The sequence below is a fragment of the Hevea brasiliensis genome, chromosome 4 (genome assembly GCF_030052815.1).
Source record: "Hevea brasiliensis isolate MT/VB/25A 57/8 chromosome 4, ASM3005281v1, whole genome shotgun sequence".
NCBI classification, from domain to species: domain Eukaryota; kingdom Viridiplantae; phylum Streptophyta; class Magnoliopsida; order Malpighiales; family Euphorbiaceae; genus Hevea; species Hevea brasiliensis.
This window is the reverse complement of record NC_079496.1, coordinates 105,379,758-105,404,318: the sequence shown is the minus strand read 5'-3', so window position 1 is coordinate 105,404,318 and position 24,561 is coordinate 105,379,758. Positions and strand designations below refer to the sequence as shown.

The 24,561-nt window shown below is 30.7% G+C and overlaps 1 protein-coding gene across 1 annotated transcript; it reads left to right on the top strand.

Annotated features, from left to right (window-relative positions):
* The first annotated feature begins 1,262 nt into the window (after nt 1-1,262).
* On the top strand, nt 1,263-1,937 carry LOC110653045 (uncharacterized). The gene has a single exon (XM_021808663.2). The coding sequence runs from the start codon at nt 1,263-1,265 to the stop codon at nt 1,935-1,937; it is 675 nt and encodes a 224-aa protein (XP_021664355.2).
* The last annotated feature ends 22,624 nt before the right edge of the window (nt 1,938-24,561 follow it).

Below are 24,561 nucleotides of genomic sequence, written 5' to 3'. Positions count from 1 at the left end.
ATCATAAATCCTTAAAAATAAACAAAAATTAAATTTTTATACCTAAAAAATATTATTTTTTTTATTGCAATCGGTGTATATAATAATTAATCGTTTTAAGTAAGGCTTTGGATTCAATATCCTTGCTCTTTCTTAAATTTCGAAAGCAAAACCAATATAAAATCTTAGGCAACTGTGGTTACTAAATATAAAATTTATTGTCAGAGAGACACCCTTACTCCTGTGAACCTTTATTTTAAAATATAAGCAGTTGTATATCAAATAATTTTATTATAAACATTAATTATAATTGTATTATATAAATCTTATTGTAATTAGTGACAAAAATCTAATCATTATGCACATATTAAATTTTTTTAGCCTCTTTGTTAAAACTATTATTAAAAAAATCATTTTTTAATTAAAAAAATATTAAAATAATAAAATAATTTAAGCAAGCACTCTGTTACGCCGGCCCAGCTAATGCCAAGTCACCTTTCTAATCAACGAATTTAACACACTAATTAATTAGTTCTTCACCGATAAAGAAGAGTACAAAGCGAACACATGAAAGGGTGAAAGAGAGAAATGTTATTTAAAAAAAAAAAAAAAAAGAGAGAAAGAAAGAGGAAATTAGAGAAATTAAATTCTAAAACATTTTGGGCCCACCACAAATCAATTATGAATAGTAAAGGCATCCTCTAATTATGCAATCATGATGGGTAGAAAAATATTAATTTCCACAAATTTCATTATGTGTTTCAGAAATTATAATTAATTTAAGTTAAATTAAAAAAAAAAAAAACATGACTGAAAGAAGTAACTACTAAATTTAAAATATTAATCTTTTATGAATCATGAAAAAGACATAAACGATATTTTCATCGACAAATAATTGAGGGTGATCACAATATAATTAATGCAAAAATTGTCATTTCAATCAAAACCAAGTCGCTTTAAGCTAATTAAAATCCATGTTTAAAGCACTTTTTTTTACTATTAACGAAAAAGACTTATCACAGAAGACAATAAATATGATTAACAAAAACAAAGCGTAAACCCACAGACAATGCAAAACAAAACAAAACAAATTATTAAAGAAACTGCTTCTTTCTTGTTATTAACAGTAATACAAGTTGTGTTTTCTTCACTCCACTCTTAACCTGTCGGCCTTTTAAATGCCTATAATCTCCCTTCACTGCAGAGAGTCCAAGTATACACCATATAGTTTTTGATTCTCTTTTTCTCTAGAGCCTATAGCTATCTATAGCCAAGGTAGAGCAATGGAACCAAGTTCAACTCTCGTAGCCAAGAAACTATCTAGCATGATACGCGTAGCTCTCTTCATGATCCAAAAGGGTATCTCTAAGAGCAAACTCATGCTTGATCTCCACCTCATTATGAAACGTGGAAAGATCTTGGGAAAGGCCTTGAACGATCTCATAATAGAACATCAAACTGCTCTTAGCTGTCGATCGCATGACTTACATATGTCATTCGTATCTCCTGCTGTAGCAGTGGGCTGTAGACCACATGATGTGCATATGTCATTTGTATCTCCTCGAGAGTACGAGTTCAGTTGCAGTAGCAGTCCAAGTTATCGACCCTACAACCGTTTCCAAGCCAACGGGCGCAGAACCCATTCTAATCAGCGCAAACACAAGGGATATTACCAACACACACGCTACAACGCGCCACCGTATACGTGGAATGATGTGGAGTCAGAGGGTGGCGATGTGACAGAGGGATCTGTTAATTTGGCGGGTGGGGGATTTGGGTGGAGCCCGCTTGTGAGACAGGTTAGGATAACAGACTCACCATTCTCTCTAAGGGATTCTAGTGATCGTGAAGATTGCGTAGTGGACATAGAAGCAGAGAAATTTATCGACAGGTTTTACAGGGAGTTGAGGTTACAGAAGAGAGTAGCCGCACGTGAAGCAGCTAATAACATGATTTGAAGCTTCTATTACGGTGGCCTAGCGTGGCTTGTTTGTGTCTAATCGTATATCACTCACATGGCAGATTTAGGTTTCATTCTCCACTCCCCTCTTCTGTTGTGGTATCGTTTATCTGTTTTAATAAGCGAAGAAGCCATATGGGATGGGACTGCCCTCCTTTTCAATGGTTGTACATAATTAGGACGCAGCTTTTGCCCTTTTGTCAATGATTTTTTTCTTACTTTTTAACTTTTAATGTTCTGTTTTCGTTTGATCATCATTGTTTCTTATACCTCTTCCCTGTATATATTCCATATAAAGAAGATGATAAGAAGATAAGAGACATGATGGTTATGCCAAATAGAAAAAGATAAGGTTCCTGTATAATTAAAATTACTGTAGGAGCAATGAATATATAGATATTTTTCAATAATATGATGATAATGGTCCTACAGGAACTAAATAGAACGGACAAAGGCTGCTATTGTGGCAATCAACCATTCAAGAAAGACTCACAATTTCCTTGGAATCCTTTAATAAGGTTGACATAATTAACACCAGAGTATTAAATGACTGTCCAAATCCTTTGCCCCTCTAGACGTCTTGTAATTATTTTGTTAGTTGTAAACCTATTATATATATGAGCTCAAAAAGATCTTTCACTTATGTATTACTTAAGAGATGATTAATTATTGAAGGTTAGTAAAGTATTAGGGTGTTTTACCAATCTTTTTTCACAGTTTTGTACTCAGAGCTACAATTCAGTTCCTAATTTGGCCAAACCCCAGCTAAGAAGAAGAAGAAGAAGAAGAAATTATGGCTATCAGAGTGATTTGGGTTTAGGATTTGAGCCTGTGCCACAATAAACCTTTTAAAGGTGAGTGGAGTATATAAACTATTCAGACAGAAAGCTATTGCAGAAAACGACCTAATAATTCATTGACAAAGGGGAAGCAAAAGATGGTGGCTGCGTCCCTACATTGTTGAAATGAATATTAATCAAGTTCCATTGATGAGCCGCTTTTGGTCACTTTGATGCAAATTGCACTTTAATTTTTCAAGTGAAGCTTATCCTGCTAATTTATCAAAACATCATAGCACGCTTTGTGGCTTTCCTCGCCCTTGGTTTTTTTCTCTTTTTTTTTAAAAAAAAAAATACAGGGCCAATGCTCAAAACTACACGATACAACTACCATGATAAAACTACACTTCGTTATACTTGTTACTGCCAAAGAATTAGTTTTGCTTTAGAGTAATTGGGTTTTAGTAAAAGAATGAGATGTTGATGTAAAAAATAATTTCTTTTTGTAATATCTCACATTAGTTGGGATAAAGTATTTATGTTGTTTATAAGATTTGGATAAACCTCCTTTCTTGAATTAGTTTTTGGAATGGAGTTAAACCAGTTTATTTTCTCTATATCATATCAAAGCCTAAATGTTGAGTCACTCGCAGATATATTTATCTGTAAATTTTACACTTTAGATATTTATAATTGGACTTAAGAGGAATATATTATTCCACGTTATGATAAGAGAAGTTAATTTTCTTGCAATTAAAATAATTCTCATTTTTATTAATGAAATTTAATTTAGTGATAGTAAAATCGTTTCTAAGAATTGTGAGTTCTCGCGTTGAATCAATAATAATAATAATAATAATAATAATAATAATAATAATTCTGATTATGTGCTCGACAAAGTTAAAATTATAGATATTTTGTATAATTTGTCTTTTGTGTTGTTATCTGATCATGGATGTTATATAATTTGCTGTTGAAAACAGAGAGTTTAGCCACCCTAAGAAACACAAGGGTTTGCTGTTAAACTTTACATGTATACTATTATAAACAACATTTTTTATTTTTTTAGAATTTATATAAAAGATTTAAAAAATCTTTAAATTAATCGATACATAGTTGTGAAAGTTTTGGTTTTTATAGGAGGGAGATCTTCTTTGAATTCCTCTGTTCTGGGTTGGGTTTTTCCTGCAAGATTGGTTTGGGTCAAGGCCTATATTTGGATTTGAAGTTTGTGAGAAACTGACTTTTTTATCACTGAAAGTTGTGTTGATGCTGGGCTAGACTTCATCTACAGCAGGCCCTAAACGGGAATTTGGACCCAATCTGTTTGATTTCTATCATGTTAATTGTGAAAACCCATTGGCAAAGTTTGAATTACCACTACTTGAACCTTTATCCTCATAAAATTACACCACCCAATTGGTCCCTCTGTATAAATTCTCGATGAGTTTTGCATTTTCCATATTCATCTGGTTGAGCAGCAGTCCAAAAATCTCTGCCCATGAGCCAAATCCACTTGTGCCAGTGGCAAGCCCGGTGGCCATTGCTTTGTCTCATGCTTGAACTTGAATGCGAAGCAATTTTTCCAAGCCATTGTTGTTTTTGACTTGAAATTCTCTAAAGCTCTACCATCAACTTTGCACGACTCTTGTAACATTCCATAGATTGAAAGCCTCATTTGCAGTAATCTTTATCATTCCCACCAGCACAAGGCACTTATACTTTATTTTAAAAGTTTTTACTTTATTTTACCTCCTTCAAACATAGTGTTAAAAGTTTTATTGAATGGATTTGGTGCAGGCACTCCATTGAGTGAATGATTGAGAACGTTCTCCTCTGGCTGTGGGGACTCGAACGAAGATATTACTTGTATCAACTTTGAGCAAAAGTTTCAAGCACTCGTGTAAAGATGGACGTAGAAATATAAAAAAAATCTTTACAGATTTTGATTCTGATTCTTTGTTGATTCAGGATATTGCTCAAGTCCTTTTAATTGAATGGTCCATCCTCATTCATTCGTGATATTATATTCTTTACCGTCTACTGCTTTTTTTTTTTTTTCTCTTTTTCTTTTATTCTTTTTTGGGTTTCTTAATATAACATGTTGCTTAAAAAAAATAAAATCTAATCCACGATTCAATCAAGAATATAAAGATAAAATAAAGCGAATATAATTTTATTAAAAAAGAAAATTATTAAATAAATCTAAAAACTTATACATTATATTTTTATAATGGATATTTATAAAATTTTAAATAATAATGTAAATAGGAATGAATTAAGGAGTTCTAATATAAATAGAAATAATATTTCAGAGTCCTAAATAAATTAAGAAATATAAATAAAAAACTTATTTAGAAAAATAAAAAAAAATTATCTAAAACTAAAAATTCAGAAACATAAATTAAAAAAAAAAAAAAAAACTTATCTAGAAAACTAAAGAAATCGTCTAAAACTAAAAATTTTGTGAAATATAGAAAACACAAGTCTTCAAGCCTAGTCTTGATTTACGCACCACGTTACTTTCAAACACCTTACCTTTCTTGAAAATTTTCCACTCAAATAAATTCAATATTTTAAAAATGTAAATTTTTTTATTGTATTAATCCTAAGTTAATATTTTTTGGTTAATACCAACTCGAATATCCATTGCCCAAAAAAATCAAGATAATTGAAAGGAAAGGAGAGGCATCCAATTTTATTTTATAGCAAGCTCATTTTAAATGCAAAGCATTTCTCTACTATAAAGCATTGCTTTTAGCTATCAATTACTAAATTATGTCTTAGATTTTATATAAATGCATGTGAGAGGATATCGTTGTGTATAAAGTAGAATATTTTTGAATAAAATTAAATATCTTATCCAGATTTTCATTCTGTTAATTTTATTTTTCATATAATTAATTAATACATAGGAAGACCCATATTTAATTCACATTCTTATTGTCCATAAAAATCAGTTATCAATTAATAAAAAAGAAATAATCAATTGTCACCATGTCCATGATAACGTATACATGGACCTTAATTGTTTTTTTTTTTTTTTTTTAATTTGGTCTATACATTTTGTTTGCACAACCGATGACATAATAATTATGTGATTATTAGATAGGAAATAAAATATAAATAAAAAAGAGCTATCGGCTCACTAGTTTTCCTTTTTCACCACTTGTTAAAAATATCTTCTTCATTTTTTTTTCTTTTTTAAAATGATAGGAATGGGCTAATTGGGTCTATTTCTCTTTATTATTATTAAGATTTTATTTTTTTTTTATTTTAGTGGAATTTTATTTTATTTTTAATATTTAAATAAATTATTTGATAATTTAAAATATAATATGGATCGTTGATTTTTTTTAGTTTGAAACTTAAGTATGGATAATGCTCTTCTATCAATAAAGTTTAGTAGTGCGATTTATTCCTTCATTGATATTTGATAATTTAATATCTTCTGTGAGCTATAAAAGTAACAAATTCTTGAAAGGATAGTTTTACAGAAATTTTTTTTTGTTATACAAAATAAAAAGAACCAATTATTATCCAAAAGACTATTCTATTTTATCCAGATATCTAAACATAATATTTTAATTATCTATATTCAAATTTTTTTTTCTTTTATAAGGATATTATACTGTACTCATCTTCTTATTCTTATTAATGAAATGGTAATTTTTTCCAAAAAAAATGATAGGAAAAGAAAAATTAGGTTTAATTATTAATATATTATATATTATATCTTTTAATTATTTTTAAATAATATAATCTTTAACTATAAAATTTATATATAATTTAGAATTAATCATATTATATAATATTTTAGATTAATACTCAATTGTTGTGGTACATAATACAGTAATATACATATATAATATAATATATTTTTTAGTTATTTCTTAATTATATATATATAGATACTTTTTAATTATTTCTTATATATATATATATATATTAAACAAAAACCAATTTCATTAATCAAACAGGAATAACAACATTAATAGCAACAAAACTTTGAATAGAATTGAGCACTTCTTCTACCTAAACCATGCCAGTTTACCCATTTCATCACCTCGAAACTTTGCCATTTCACACGTCACCCCATTTCCAAATCTCAACACAAAAAGACCAATCACAACATTGTAGCAGTTGCTAGTAATAGTAACAGTAACAGTCATCCAAAGCCGCCACAAGACTATTATGAAGATGAAACCCAGCCTTCAATTTATCGGTGAGAACCTTACAATCAGATTTAGCCACTAGGTGAAGAAAATGTAAGTCCACCGCCAGCTTTAACCCATAAGCCATAGCTAGAGCCTTCGCAACAACTACTTCCCAACTACCCACAACAATCCTAGAAGCCGAAGCTAGTACTGCACTCTGAGGGTTGCGAAACGTAACACCGAAGCTGGTATACCCATTACCCATAACCCTAGCATAACATTTAGTTTAACCAATAAATTCGATGTCGCTGCATGCTCCTCCCTTAAACAACACCCTGATCACCAAAAAGCTCAGAATACTCTTGCAACATGTACTTTGAATAGGAGACAATACTAGAACAGTCCAACCCCACATTCTCATGCAAGCATCGATTTTAGGCATACGAAATATTGTAACAGATCAAAACAAAGCAACAAAGGTCTTCCCTTGACAAAAGATGCACTATTTCATAAGACTATGATTGAAATGAGACACTGCAAGTCCCATAGTAGACCAAACAGAATTCACAGCACCGCAGTCCCTACATAAATGCCCAAAGAATTCATTAGCTCCACAATGCAGGCAAGTTGGTGACAGAGAGGAAATCCGTCGACTCAGCAACTCCCGATTGGGAAGCACATTTAAACATGCACTCCGCGTAGAATTCACAACCTTTAGTGGTAACTTCCATTGCCATATAACTTTCCACACATTTAAAACTTTGACGGTAATTATATAATTTTTAACTACAAGATACATATAATTATGAATTAAGTGCATATATATAACATAACAACACCTTATAATTAAGAATTATAAGCAATTGTAATATATGTAAAACTAAAATCATTAAGAAAAAAGATAGATAAATGAAAGATCATATTAGGTTTTATAAAATTTATACATATACATGTACAAACTTAATTGCATATAAATATATAATTATATTGAAAATACATAATATATTTAAAAAATTATAAGAAAACAAGTTCAATTTAGTATGATTTTTATTGGTTTTATTCGAGACCCATGAAAATATATATATATATATATATATATATATATATATATATATATATATATATATATATATATATATATATGTATTTTAAGCCCCGTGATGAGTTAAGAATTCAAGCTGATAACCCTTTAAGCTAATAAACTTATTGAAGCAGAAATGCTTCTCCTTGCTTATGCTCGTAACCACATATATAGGTGGTTTTCCAGAGCAAATGAGGGCCATGTTGAAGCAATTATTAGCGATTCAATAGGAAGAGCACATAAACTGCACCCCACGTGCACGTAGTTTTCTAAAAGGTTAAGGGGTGTTTCGCTGTTTAATGCAGCTGAATTTATTTATTAATTGTCTTTTACATCAACTCTACATTTAAAGTTGTTCATGAAGTATCATGTATTTTTTTTTTATTATTTGACACAAATACTTTCCATATTTTTAATGACCACAATGTAATTTTTTAAAATTATATTATTTCTCAAATATGACTTGACGAAACATGGAGGCTTTTTTTTTTTTTTTTTTTTACTTTATCTATGTTTAAATTTTTACTTCCTTCCGTAACCTTTACTTCTCTCTCTATATATATATTTATATATTTATATATATAACTTTTATTGCTGCATTTCATTGCTAATGAGATTTAAACGCATTTGGATATTGTATTATTTTATAATTATATTTTCTTTAAATTATTTAATTTTTATTTATCTATTTTAATAATATAATGAATAATATAATTAATAATTATACATTTATTTTAACTAGTTTTTGAAGCACGTATAAATAATTTTTAATTTATAATTATTTTTATTTATGTAAATAAATAATATCTAATTTTACCAAAAATTTAAATTTTTATGTTAATTGGTATGTTAATTCAAATATAATTTGGATATCTAAGCTAAATTTTTGAAATTGAATGCAATATTATATAACTAATCAAATTCATCAAAACTTAGATAAAAATATATTTTATACATTAAAAATATAATTATTTTTTTTATTGTTTCTCACTTCCTGCTTGTCATTCATCACAAGTAGATCATCTTTAAAAACTTGAAAATGTTGACAGTGGATTGTTTGCTCCCCATTATAAATTAACGGTAAATTGACAAGAATCAAATTGAAATATTACAGGTCACTTGTCATTGAATTATGGAAAACCTCAATGAAATCCAATGAGATCATTTGTCAATTCGAAGCTATAAAGAGAAGGAGTTGAGTGTCTTTATCATTCAGATGATTCAATGCTTGGAATGATGAAAAATTATTGTCTAAAACTCGATGTGCTTTGGGTTGTATGAACAAAGAATAGGGGAAAGGATTCGATTAGAGATAGAGAGAGAAAAAAAATAAAAATTAATTTTTAATTTCTATAGAAAAAATTTATATAAATATATTAATTTATTTGTCAAAATAAAATAAAATTATAATTAGAAATGACTTTTTTTCTTATTTACATAATTAATTAATCTCTTTATATTTTTTATTATCAGTTTATAAATTTTCTCTTAATTTTAATATAAAAATTTTGTTATTAAATAAAATTACAATTAGTAAATCAAACATCTCCTCAGTCTTACTGGTGTCGAAGGCATACTGAGGAGGTGCGACTAAAGTCATATAAGTCTTCTTATGGGGAACCACCTTAGCTGGTACACCTAGAACAAGACATACACAAGTAATGATAGTAACCAAATCAGCCATAGCAAGTTCATGATTGCTTACCTCCTGGTAATATCTACTAGGTCATCCTCTTCCATTTGATTCTTTCATTAGCAACTCTTTGTATTCATGGACTTAGGCAGCTAACTCATAGAAGTCCCTGAACTCCATCCTCCGGACTTGGAACTTTTTTTGATTTTTTTTTTTTTTTTTAATTTGCTGGGTTGTTACATCTTGGGTCATTCTGAAAAGCTCGGCTACATATACTTTGAGTTTGGCCCAGAAGAATTGAGTATAGAACAACCTTTCCATTTCCTGCCAAGAAAAAATAGAGTTTCTCATAAGAGTTTAATACCAAGTGAAAGTGATTCCAGGGAGTAAATTTGGAAAAAGTCTCAGTTTGTAATTAGCGAAGTTTTCATAACTTGCCAATTCTCTACATTATATCGTGAACCTTGCTACATGCTCTAAAGTTGACTGCCCATCTTCCCTTAAAAAAATACTAAATTAAGGGATGTGATACCCTGTCGAATATGGGTTCTCCCCGTTAATGGCATCAAGATATGGCTTTATGAAATTCTGGGAGGCCAATTTGCCTAAGGCGCAGCCCATACAGCTCATGAACAACAGCATACCTGACTGCATCGATGTTCACTTGCAGCGCGACTGGGACTGCAAAAACCTAAACCATGGGTGCCAACACCTGGGGCCCTGAGGTAGTTAGTTGCGGCACTTGCACCATGGGGACATTGGCTCCTCTGTGACTGTTGCCCCCCGAGCCAAAGGTTACTTGCTATGCAAGCACTTGCTGTGGCATTGGAGTGGTTTGAGGACCTGTGATAGTCTCTGCATCATAACTGCTCGGATGAGTCACAGGATTAGTGTTTTCAATAATTTGCATAGAAGCACCTATTCTACCGCTAGGGCGGCTGACTTGCATTAGTGTTCTGGGTTGCCTCACCACCTGCTCATTTCTTTTATGGGGTGGCTGGCACCTTTCTTCAGTCTGAACTCGGATTCCCTCGATAATGGCTTAGGGAGCTCGTGGCAAGGACTGCCCTTCGATATCCCTAGTGCTCCTGGATACTGAATTAGACTCCTCTGGACTAGGAACCTGGCCATTAGGAAATAACATAGAAATTGAAATGTTATATTTTACGGAAATAAATTATGCATAAAATTGATGAGATTTCTCCACTCACGAATTGATGCCTTTTATCAAAGCATTTATGATGGCAGATGCTAATTTTTCCATATCAAAAATATTATAAACTGCTCCATCCCGCTCCTGGACAAGGTCAACAGGCAAGGTAAATGTAGTCTCTGTTGCATCTGGAATTTGGACTTCTTCTCCTTGCGATGGTCGCCTTTCGAAGTGTTCCAACATCAGCGGAACCTGCATGTTTGGACCAATTGCAGTGGGACTTCCTTTCGCGTCTTGAGACTCGATAGTTTCTTTACTTCTAGTTTTGGAGGCGTGGTGTTGCCTACAAAAATAATGTTGTCGAATGATAGAATGAGACTTTGATCCCACTGGATATACCAAAAATTATTTTCTTAGAAAATAATTTGGCTAGCTAATAGTTTAGGAATGTGGACGTATCAAATACTGAGTGTATCTGCTGTGCGCTCTTCTAACTTCTATCAAACGTTTGTGAGAACCCAATAAGACTGAATATTGTTTTGTCAAAATCTTACTTCAAATGAATAATTAAAGTAATTGAAAATTATATTGATTGCTGGAAATTTGAGTACAAGTCTTGGAGAATAAATGTAAAGTTAGAAAAATAAAAAGACAAATAAAATTAAAGGTAAATAAATTGTTGGTGTTTGTTATTATTGATCAATTGATTGAGTAGTTGCGCCTTGAATGTAGCACAATAGATGTTATTTATAGTAGTACTTGACTAACCCTGTGAATATTCCAGAACCGGCGTTCCTCATGTCGTACGTCCAGCGGTTTCAATGACTTCTCTGCACCTGCTTTTCAACCTCAAGTGACTTGTCCATGATCTGATAACCTCTTCGCAAATTGCTTATAACTCTCTTTAGCTAATAACTCTAAAAAATAACCGGATATTTATTTTAGGCCTCCTAATTAAATTAATACAATCAAGTTAATTAAATTAATTTTACAAATAATTTATTTAATTAATCATAGGCTCGAAAATAATTAATAAGCTGATTTAATTTTTTTTGGTACAAACAAATAAATTTTAATTATCAGACTAAATTGTCCCTTTATAGTGTGATCCATATAATTACATTAATACCACCTTATTAAATACAAAAGTATAACATATTTTCATCATTACTATAAACAGTTTTTTTTCCTTGATAAATTAACTAACTATTTACATTAATAATTTTTAAACGTGGCATTTGCTTAACTTTTCCATTTAGTTTGTCATTTCTCTGTAATTTAAAAAAAAAAATCATTGGTTTTATTCTTGGTTTAAATTAAAATAAAAATTTTTAATTTTTATTAATGTGAACGCTTAGTATATATTTTCAGCTAATTTTTAATATTTTTTCTTTTCTATTTTATTTTTTTTTCTAAAAACTCTAAATTATGATTTTACAAAATTACTATTTTGTTCTTTGGAAATGATGGCTAACATAATCGTAATTAATTAATACAAAGTCTATAAAAAATTTGTAGAGTATCCAATGTCAAAAAAATAAGCTGCAAATATATTTATTAATCGTTAAGTTAAGAAAACAAATGATAAAAGAATATAAAATACTAAAATAAAATTGTGATTTTTTTTTTATACCAAAAGTGATATATAAAAACATTCATGATCTATAGACATAATGGAGTTTCTCTATTTATGAAATATGAAAATTATAATATTTAATTTATTATGGAAATAATTATTTATAGCAAAGATGGAAAGATACTAATTTGTAAAAATTTTCATTAATAATATTTTATGGGGACAATTAAGTCAACAAATAAAATTTACATTTAAAAAGTTGTGGCATTAATTGTTTTAGTTGTGAAAATAGACCCACCTAAAATAAATGGTATGATATAATAAATTAATAATTTATTATTAAAAATTACAACTCCTTACAAATTACAATTCCTTTCATCACAAAATAATTAAATTCTCATCAAACTCAAAATTAGTATATTTTTATTTCTTTCAATTAAAAATTAGGAAAATAAAGAGAGAAAAAATTGTATGAAATGAAAAATCTTTATTTCTTTGTAATTTTTCAAATTATTAATTGATTGATGAATTAATTAATGAAAAATAAATATAATATTAAATCATAATTTTTTACATTTTCATAATTAAAATTTTTTTTTATAAATGAGTTTGATATTTAATAATTCCTTAACAAGTGCCTTTAAGGTACAATTAAATTATTTTAACTACTCCAATTGTCATACAATTTAATCACTGTAACAAATTCTTTTATTATAATTAAAAATAAATTATATTAAATGTGAAATGTTTATGATAAAATTTTATTGTTATGATTAAAATTTTATAATAATTAAAGTAAATAAATTTCAATAATTACTTTTTAATTAGTATTTTATTATATGTGTTAATTATATTAGAAAAAACTACAATATCTCACTAAAGTTTAACTCATTGATATTAAAATCATATTTAAAATTGTGACATCTCAAATTTAAATATTATTAAATAATTAAAATATATAAAATATTAAAGAAAAGACAAAAAGACAACTTTCAAAAAACTTATTTCACAATAGATATCATATGGCATTGGAGTAAAATAAAAAATGAAATTGATGGATTAAAAAAAAGGAAATTTATATATGTCATCTTCGTTATATATTACCTTTCTTATAATCTCGTTTATGGCATCACCGTATATTACTTCTCATAACACATCTAAATTAAATTAATTGTACTTTGAACTTTCTTGCTTTGGGTCTATTTAGCATTAATGTTATAGTTAATGTTGGAAAAAACAATTTTTTAATAACAAAAAAGAAACTTATATATTCATCTTCATTATATATTACCTTTCTTATAATATCGTCTATCACATCACCGTGCATTAAATTAGTTGTGCTTTAAACTTTCTCACTTTGGGTTTGTTCAGCATTAATGTTAGAGTTACTATAAAAAAATGCACTTTTTTTAATAAGAAAATGAAACTTATATATGTCATCTTCATTATATATTACCTTTCTTATAATCTTGTCTATGGTATCGCCGTATGTTGCTTTTTATAGCACAGCTAATTTAAATTAGGTGTACTTTGAACTTTCTCACTTGTTTAGTATTATTGTTAAAACTATTGTTGAGAAAATCATTTTTTTAAATATATTAGTAAGAGACTATTAAAAAATAATTTAATATTAAGACTTTATTTATTTCACGTAAAATAACTTTTTAAAATTAAAGTGTGAGATGAGATATTTTTAAATGTCAATGTAAAATATACTTATTCAGCTCCATGCTCTCATCAATCTTGTAAAAAGATTTTAATTATGAGTTTATTTTAGTTTCGACTCAAAAATTTTGCTCAACCCATTTAATTATCTCTCAAGGCCAATAAAATCATTGCCTTGTTTTGAAATTTGACCTTAATTCAAATACTTCCATATATTTAATTAGATGATGCTTGCAAGCTATTTAGGTAAAGCCTATAAAAGATATGGGTTTTGTCCAAAATGATCGTTGGATTGAGATTATTTGATAGGTGTTTTCATATATTTTGTGTAACACCACTAATTGTTAAATAATTATTTTATATATAAATATTATTATTTTATTATATTAAATATTATGAAAATTCATTAGGAGTTTTTCTAAATTTTAAAAATTGGGTTTGATTTTCTTAATTCAATAAATTTTATCGATTTTTAAAAATTAATTTAAAAACCACGTAGCAAAACTAAAAATATATTTGAAATCAATGATTTTTTTTTGAGTTTTCTGTAATTTTTTAGAAATTTTTGGGCCTCTTTTTTTTTTTTTTTATCTCAGAGTAGAGTAAAAAATTTAATTTTGGATATTCTAAATCAAACCGGCTGAATCGAATCGGACTGGGTCAGACCAGTAGAATCGGACCTGCCCTTTCCTCTTTCCCTCCCCTCTCCCGCATCGCACTACATCCTCTCCTTCCCTGTCTATTTTCTCTCTCCTCTCTCCTCCCCACCGTCGGCCACCATTTACCTTCCCTTCCTCGGACGCCGGCGCACCACTTGGGACCCTCCCCACCGTTGGTCGCTGTCTGCATCGCCGAAAAATGCACCCCTTTCCCCTTCTCGCGTGCCACGTGACATTTCACTTTCCCAACCAAAATCTGGCCGATCTGACCACTAATTGGACTGGGTCTTATCCCAAACACCTTATACTCCTTGAGAGCTTTCCATAGATACCAAGATCACAAATTTTTATCGAGTGATTTTTCCAATTTTAGCTTGGAAAGTTTTAACCTATTTTGATTTTTGGGCTAAATTTCTCCCATTGGGAACCCCACAGAGATTCCGAGAGTACCGGCATGCTCCACATGACAAGAGCTTCATGGCAATATAAATTTCAAAATTTTTTGATATCGAAAATTCAGTGGGTCCCACAAACTTTGCAGTATTTTTCTGAGTTTCAAATGAGCTTATTTAATTTTGTAATAATTTTATTCTAACCCCTGGTATTGTGGGCTTCGCGTAAATACCTTTGTTTCATAGAAATTTGATCGCCATTTGGATCTGCAATTTCAGGTTGGACAGACAGGCTGTTAGAGCTGTTTCAGAATCGAATTGGAATTACAGTCCTCCCCACCATTTGCAGATGCCCTGAACGCGTTCAAAGCTTTAGAATTGGCATAGCTAAACTCGAACTCCAAGCTTCTTCAATTTCGTAGTGCCGGGTTTAGAATAAAATTTATAAAATATTCGTGGATAGCTAAAAAATTATAATTCATTTTGCATTAGCTTTATAATATTGTTAAGGACTGCAGGGCAAAATTTTAGAATTTTTAGAGCTCATTTGGATAATTGTTACATAATGTTAGTTTCAGAGACTAAAATATAATTTTTCAAGTTTGTGAGTATTAACTGTTTTGGAGAGCCCAGGAGGGGCCATATAATGTTGATGAAATGTGAATATGGGAGATGTGTTTTAAAAATGTTATTTTGGATCATTTTACAGGTTGGGTAGGTCCTAGATATAGAAGAAACTCTGTCGAATTTTTGGCAAAATTTAGGATGTCCTTTGATTCTTCAAAGCTTTATTTTAAGTAAATATTGATCAGTTTGTAATGTAATTGTTTAGATGAGCTGGGTCAGCCTTCCTCCTCTGCCCAGCCGATGCAGTGACTTTTCAATTAATTTGTAAATAGATATTAATTTTATTTACAATTTCAATATTATTATTATATGTTCTTAGCATACCAGTGCATCACTTATAGTTATATGTATTAGCTATTATAGACACACTTTGTGTTGCATAATTACTTGATGATTTGATGTGGATATTGTCTTAGGGTAATTTGGAGCTGTGTGCATGTGTCGGTATGCGTGCAGTGTATTGGTAATGAATGTGGGTTGGATAGGCAAATAGGTTGTAACACCCCTATATTCAGTAGTACGTTCTACTATTCCGGTGATCAGTATCTGTCCGGATAGTTAGAATGTCTGAAACTACACTTAAATGTTAATGAAGAGACATGAAATAATGAAATACAATAGAGGAAAATACAAGAAAAACAAAGGAAAAATAAGAGCAATGAAATATAACTAAGTTAAACGAGCCAAAAGCCATAGTGATGGGTGACCGCACCGGGAAGTTGCGGCGAGGACCATTGACTAGCCCTGGACCACGGGGAACCTTGAGAAATATTTTTAAGACTTAAATAAATATCTATTGAAGTATAAATGACATTAAAAATGCCAAAGAAAAATTAATTAATTAGTATAAAGAAAAATGAGAAATCGAGAAACTAACAAAAATCGGTGTTACCGAAAAATCAGGAATACAACCTGAATAGGGGTATTTTAGTCAATTGACACCCCGAGTTGCCTTTTGACCTAAATGTCTATTAAAAATAAATGTTATTAAACTTTGAAAATATCATAAAAAAATTAATTGTGGTACATTACATTAATAGTGGAAGTATGGTGGCATAAATGCAAATTATGGAAAAATTAAATTAATTAATTCATTAATCTAAGTTAGTGCTCCACTAACCTCAACATTTGGACACCTAAAAGCTAAAATGGACAGAAGATGAATTCATCTTCAACCTCTTAACAAACCAGCCGAATTGCTCTCAAAACCTCTCCCATGGCCACCTCATTTTTCAGGCTTGAATCACCATGATCAAGTCATCTTTTCCCATACTTGTCTTCATTAAAGTTTATCCCCACCTTGCAAGGAAGAAGTTGATAGCAATTTTAAGAGGTTTTAGTGAAGTTTTGGTCAAGCTTCAAAAGAGGTAAGTGTTTGTTTTCATTACTTGTTTCATTAAAATTGTAACTAAGGTTATGGTGAGTTAGATTATGGAAGAAGTTGAGGAATTTGATGAGAATGGACAAGGTACTATTTTTGGCAGCCCTCATGTCCATGGAAGTTGATTTATTTCTTCATGTATTTAGTGATTTGGGGTATTGATTTAAGTGCTTAAATGTATAGGAGTTGATTTCCATGTATATAGTTTGAATTGTAAGTTATAAATTGAAAATGGAAGTTTGATGTGTATGTGTTACTTGGGCAGCCTCATGATGAAGATTGGAAGTGTTTAAATTCATGAAAAGGTTGTTGAATTATGGTAATAAAAGTGGCAGCATATGTATATGATTTAGTAGAGAATAAATATGTAATTTTATGATGGAAGTTATGTGTAATGGTTAGGAGTATTATGTGTATATGTTGTTATAAATGGACTTTGTAATTTAGGATTTGTATTTGTGTATTTAAGGTCATTGTATTCTGCCTAAAGTGACTATAATGTGAAGTAATAAATGGTTGTGGTATGATACAAATGCAGAATTTGGTTTGGGCATGAAGTTATAACAAGGTTAATGTGTATTTGAATTGGTGTTTGAGAGACATGTAAAGGGCAATATGCAAATGAACCTATAACCCTAAGTGTGTGACTCCAATTGGTATGAGGCCAATTGGAGGTGAAACTAGGCACAAAATTTGCCAACTTTTATGAAGAAAGCCTACCTAAATTCTGTCCAGAAAGTGACATGAAAACTAACCAAATCCGGATTAGTGACTTTGCAAACGTGAAAATTGACCATTTGAACAGCAGTCGGTATTTTGGCCATAACTCACTCAAAACAGGTCAAAATGACCTGAAATTTATACTATAGAAAGTTTAGACATAGAGCTACAACTCTTATGAAGACACCAAAACCCAGAAATGACCATAAGCAAGTCAAAATGCTTGCACAAGTTCGGATATAAAAACTGCCATAATCGGAAATGACCTAAAAATAACCTAAGTTTGCCATTTTAGTGCAATCTGTCCAGCATTGGTAAATGACCATAACTTGGTCTAGTAAACTCTAAATGACATAAAATTTGTGGCAAAATTTCACTAAGACATAGACCTACAAGTTTGTAATTCTGACCAGAATCCAAAAATCGAGAAAACTAGGTCATCCGGCTAGGTCAGAACAGCATACCAAAATCCGATAAATTGCAATAAAATACAATACACTTGAAAATGAAATTGGTAACATGTACCAACACTAAAGGACTATAAAATATGACATATTGGTAACATTAAAATTTATTCCCCTAGAGTGCATCAAAGGTCAACATTATAGGTTAACTAATGAAAGCAATAGTATCAAATAAATTTAATTATTGAACCTTATTGTTAGAGATAATTTAACTGAGTACTGAAACACTTTAAATTATGTGTTTCAGTTAGCAAAGACTCAGAGAAGGGAAAAAAAACACTGAGTCAAGGCCAAGAGGCTACTCATCAGAGGTTTGTGCACAACAAATATTTCTTTTGAATTTTCAATTGAAATAAATTATGACAATTTGTATGTTATTGTTTAAATTGTGGAAAATTATTTGAATAAAATTTGATGGATACTTATTGCTTGAAAAATATTTCAAATAGTTTGAAACCACAGCTATCATGTATAGGATTGAATTCCTCGCTAGCTTGTCTAGTGGGACGAATTGGCTTTGAATTCCCTTTCTGGCTGAAGTGTTGAGGTGTGTGCCAGTTGAGAACGAATATGATAAGTACTCATATAATTGCTAGTTAGCTATGTTATTCCTCATTAGCCATTGTCTTTTGGGACGAATTGGACTTTGGATTCATGATTAAGCTGTGTGTGTGGTTTATTGATGTTCATTGAGACATTGTGAAATGGAGTTTAAATTTTTTATGACATTCTCTGTCTTTTGAATTTAACTATGATTTTAAGTATCCACAGTTTATATGATTTATGGTTTATGGTTTTAAATTGTATTTTCTTAATATTGTGCACCACTGAGACATTGGCTCAGTGATAGCTTTTTCATTGCTGTCACAGGTAGACAGAAAGATAGAGCAGTAAAGTGGGCTGCTTGTGCTACATTTTGGGATTCTGCCGAGTATATTGAGTATACCACCTTTTGTAATTTTTGTGGTAATGTTTGTGCACTGTATGTATATATTGTAGTTGGTCTTGAGCAGTTGTAAACTAAAGTTGTAATATATTTATTTCTTATCTCAGCTTTTGAACTACTCAGTCATTTTGTAGTCTATCTTTAGAAATATTGAAAATTTATATTGAATTGAGTTTGACAAATGTTGAAAAAATTGATTTGTGTTGAGCCATACTGCAGTTTGGGATTGAATAAATATATTGGAAGTGCTTTTTATAGGTTTTTAAAGAACTGTTTTATTCAAAATACAGATGGCACTCTGCCAAAATTTTTACATAAATTATTGATACTTCAGATTTGTTAATTGGTTCACTTCAGTTAAAAAAAAAAAAATTTAACACCTGTCAAAAGTGCTCATCACTGTAAAAAGAAATAAGAAAAGGTTTAAAATCCCTTATAGTGTATTTAATGAGTTATTAGTAGGCGAAGTTTAGTAATTCATTAGATATACTACGGGATCATGTTATGCCTTACGGAGGGGTAAGGTGTGATATCGGTCCAGTCATTTTTGTGATAAGTCGAAGCGAGTATGGCTTGAGTTGACTTTGCTGACCCTCACATTTGGATTATAAGGGAAAGTGTAGCTTGAGTTGATCTCGCTGGCAGGCCTTGGATTAAGAGAGTTGTATACAGGATTGACTCTCATATTGTATTTATTTTGATGTGACACATGGATGTGTAAGTACTCCAAATTATTTTTTGTGCGAGTATTATTTGAAATTGTTTAAAATTGCTGATCTATGCTGCATTTCATCCTTAGGGATGCATTAGTACTAGATAGTAATAGAAATTGTATGTAAAATCAATATCTTACTTTATGACGAATGCTCACTCCTATTCACCCCCATTTTCTTTTTTCAGGTTATAGGAGATCTTTTCTTGTGATTGACCTATTTCCTTCCTCGCAGGTCCATTCATGCTTTACCCATATAATTTAGGATGTCAGATGAAATCTAAAATTCTGCATGTGTTAAAAAATATTACAATTGATTTGGGGACTGTAATAGAATATATATTTTATCACACCTTACCCCTCTGTAAGGCATAACATGATCCCATAGAATACCTAATGAACTACCGAACTTCACCTACCGATAATTCATTAAGTACACTATAAGGGATTTTGAAACCATTCTTACTTTTTGGAAGTGGTGAGCATTTTTGGTAGGAACTAAAAACATTTAATTGAAGATTAAAAGCTAGTTAAAATTGTTGTCCATTTAATTTTTTTGCAAATTTTAAAAAAATTTTAGCAGACTGCCGGCAGTAATTGAGAAAAATAAAAAATTTTACCTGTAGAAAAACACTCTCAATAATAATACACTTCACCTATTCAACCATCAAAACTCAAATCAACACAATTCTCATCCTTCTCCACAATTCAAAATAAAATTTTATCTCAAATAGTTCAAATTAAGCTATGCACAATGCATTCAAAATAAGAAATTTACATTTGCAGTTAGATTTATAGACATAAAAATCCAAATGACAATAGTATTACATATTAACTGTACAACTGCTGAGTTACAAAATTACATATGACTAAAAAATTATTTACATCAAAAAATTACAAGGGTATAATCAAATACCCGCATAAAAGTCTCTGGGTAGTCCCCACAATCAGCAGCTCACTCTGCTGCTTTTTCCTTGCCTCTATCTGCGACAGCAAAAGAAGCTATCGCTGAGTATAAAAATACTCAGAGGTGCACAATAATATGTAAAATGTGTAATATAAAACATTTATGAACAATTCACAATTCAAAAATCTCGCAATCACATTTCACAATTTTTCAAAGCTCATTATAGCACAGTTTTGGTCAAACAATTTAATAAACACAGTGTTGCCAATTCATACACAACTTAAGCCATGACATAAAATTTCTGATCAATGCCATGTTGTACACCACGACAAAGCAATCTACAACCTCACTAATCGAAATCAATGAGGGAGGTGGCTAGTTAGCTAATAAGTACTCATCCGATCTTGACCTCAACTAGTAAGCCAGAGAGGAAGGAAAATAAATGATCTCAACCCCATAAATGGAGGAATAATAATGTGGTACTGTCATGCTAAGTATAAACACAAAATCAATTCAAAACAATTTATTCAAATAATTTGTCAGAAATCTGATTAATTTCCAAAATCATATTCACAATCATAAATGGCAACACAATTCCTAATTAACTCAAAATTCAAAATTTCAAGAATCATATATTTAAATAAAAATTACTGTGTACAGACCTGATATGAGTCGCCTCTATGCCTTGACTCAGTCCCTTAGCCCTTCTGGGTCTTTTTCAACTGAAACACATAATTTACAATGTTTCAGTATCTTATCTCATAATAAATCCAATAATTAAATTCATGTATACTCAATTCTAGTCCTAATATGCGTAAACTAACTCTATTGAAAATTTTTATTTCGGGGTTACTATTTATGATACTATTCAAGTCAAAATATTGACTTTCTTATGCTTAATAGGTATGGGAAATCCAATTACACCCACATACCACATTTTGAGTGCCTAATTTGTTGGTTTTGATTGTTTCTTCAAATTTTAAATCTCCTAGGCCCAATTGCAAATTTTCAGATTTGGTGTTCTATTTTGCACTGTTCTATTGGTCAAGTTACTGTGAGAATTTGACTAAGTATTCTTCATTAAAGTTGTTTCTTATTGTCTTATCTTTAATTCTCTTTTTGAATCACTCCATTTAGAGTTTTGTAACCCAAGATATGGCCATTTGAACATTGCTGGCCGGATTGGTCTAATCCAGATTTCTAGGCACCTAATTTGGTTATGACAGTTTTGGACCACTAAATTTGGGTGGCAAAATGACTTTGTTATGGGCAAAATTTGGGTTAATGTTCTTCATGAAAGTTGTAGTGTTATGTCATACTTTTCCAATGCCACAAAAATCAGGTCATTTGGACCTGTATAGCCCAAGTTATGGCCAAATAAATAAATATTATTCATTTGGTCATTTTGGTATAGTGGCAGTGCACTGCATCCGAGTTTGACCTAATTGTTCCCTATGTTATGGTCATTTTCTGGGTATAGTTTCTCAATGAAAATTATGTCTTTGTGTGTCTAATTTCATTCTCAATTGGCCTTACACTAATTTGGGTTGGTAAATTTTCAGTTTTGATCCCTGAAAAGGACCTAGGTCAAGCTGCCAGAATATAAACCCTAACCAATCCGAATTGAAATCTCATTCTACCAATTCACACACACCACAAATGGTCCCAATTGACTATTTCTCAACTCAATTAAGGTCAATTGCATCAATTGACCAATTCCCCAATTTTTTTCCCATTTTTCACATGCTCAAAAACCCTAATTACATAAATTTAATATCTAATGAAATCAAAATATATATTCATTGTTTACACCTCTAATTCACCTAAATTAGCAATTCAATTGCACCAAATTTCAATTCAAACCCTCACATAAGCTGGCTGAATTTCTAATTACTCCCCCAACAATTGTTTTATTTTAAATTTAAGTGAAAATCTAAGTTAAATCAACTTAATACATGTGCATCAAACTAAAATTTCAAATTAAATTGCTTACCTTCACTTTGAACTTCAATTTTTCACTTCACTCTCTTTTTCCTTTTCTTTTCTTCTTCAAATCACCTTCTCAAGTGAAGATAGCAAGCTTTATGGGGGAAATTTGGGAAATTAGGGTTAAATAAGTGAAGAAGTAAGCTTGTAGCCAAGCTTTCATGGAGGTGTTTCAATGGAGGAGAGGGGTGGAGGTTTCAGCCAAAGCTTGAAGGAGGAGAAGAAATGGGTTTTTTTCTTTTTAATTTTTGTATTTTTATGTCTTTAATAATGATTTTTGACTTTGTCAAAATTGGTGGGAAAAATAAAATGAATTTTAACATCATGTGTGATGTCATCCACAAGATGTCATAACTCAAAGTTTTATTCTTTTTCTTTTTCTTAAATTTTTTAATAGTTCTTTAATTTAATTCTTAATTCTGAAATTTTCGTTTCTCCGATTTTATTGGACAGTTAGGTCAGGAGTCAGCTTTAGGGGTGAATTGACCAAATTGCCCCTCGCTGATTCAATCCGATTTGCAAATTATTCCATATTTCTTCTGGATCCCTGACCTAATTATTTGACCTACTTAACAATTATTTTTCGTGATTTTCTTTTTTCTACTGTTTTTGCAATAGTCCTAAGGACCGGGGCGTCACATTTTCTGTTCAAAATTCGGATTACGACTGACCTCGTAGTCACTTCCTGGGAAGGTCACCCATTGCTGTGACTCCCGGCTCATTTAACCTTTTATATTCTATTTTTCTTATTTATATTTACCTATCTGTCAATCACTAATTATTTGAGTTCAGGGCTTATCTATATGTCTTAGACATGGTTCTAGTTCCCTTAATTATCCGGATCGACATCGGTCACCATAACAGTAAAATGTATCAGGCTATACATATAGGGGTGTTACATATTTTGAATTTGTAGACTTACTGATCATGTATGTGTGGATTTACGGATTGAATTGGTTATAATGGATGAGGGAGCTAAGCTCCCATTAGACTTTATTGATTGATTGAGGATTGTAAGGGTGAGCTGAGCTCCCCAAAATTTGTATATTTTGTGATTACAGGTCGGGTGAGTTGAGAACTCCCCGTTGGATGGTTCAGATTATAGTCGGACTTTGTCTAATTGATTTTCTTGAAATTGGACTCAAATATGAGCTTTATGGTTGGGTTAGAAAATAGTTAGGCTTATTACAGACTTTGGGGGACTAACCCAAGTCCTAGTGTCGGTCCTGCCCATAATTTGAGTCGTGACATTTTATATCTTGAGTTTATAATAAATTAAGTTTAAGTAAGAAAAATCCTAAATTAAGAAAGTGGATATGATTACCAATGAAGTGTAATTAGCAACTATTATCTCCACTTTTTCCCATCTAATTGCAATTTGTGGTTATAAAATGAATTTGCTATTATGATTTTACACATGCAATTATTATCCATTTTTTTGCAATTTGTAGCATGATTAACAAGTATTTAATAATATTAAAATTATAAATTTAAAGTAATCACTTTAAATATCTAGGCTCAGTCCTTCAAGTAGATGGGGGATGTGAGGAGGATGTTAGTCATAGGATTAAAGCCGGATGGTTGAAGTGGAGACGTGCCACGGGAGTTTTATGTGATCGTAAGATTCCCAATAAATTAAAAGGAAAATTTTACTGTACAGCCATACGACCGGCTATGCTATATGGTAGTGAGTGTTGGGCACTGAAAGAGTCGTATGCATCTAAGATAAGAGTGGCAGAGATGAGAATGTTAAGGTGGATGAGTGGTCATACTAGACTAGATAA

What these genes read in the sequence shown, in the direction of transcription:
- LOC110653045 (XM_021808663.2), top strand. Translation starts at nt 1,263, where the DNA reads ATGGAACCAAGTTCAACTCTCGTAGCCAAGAAACTATCTAGCATGATA.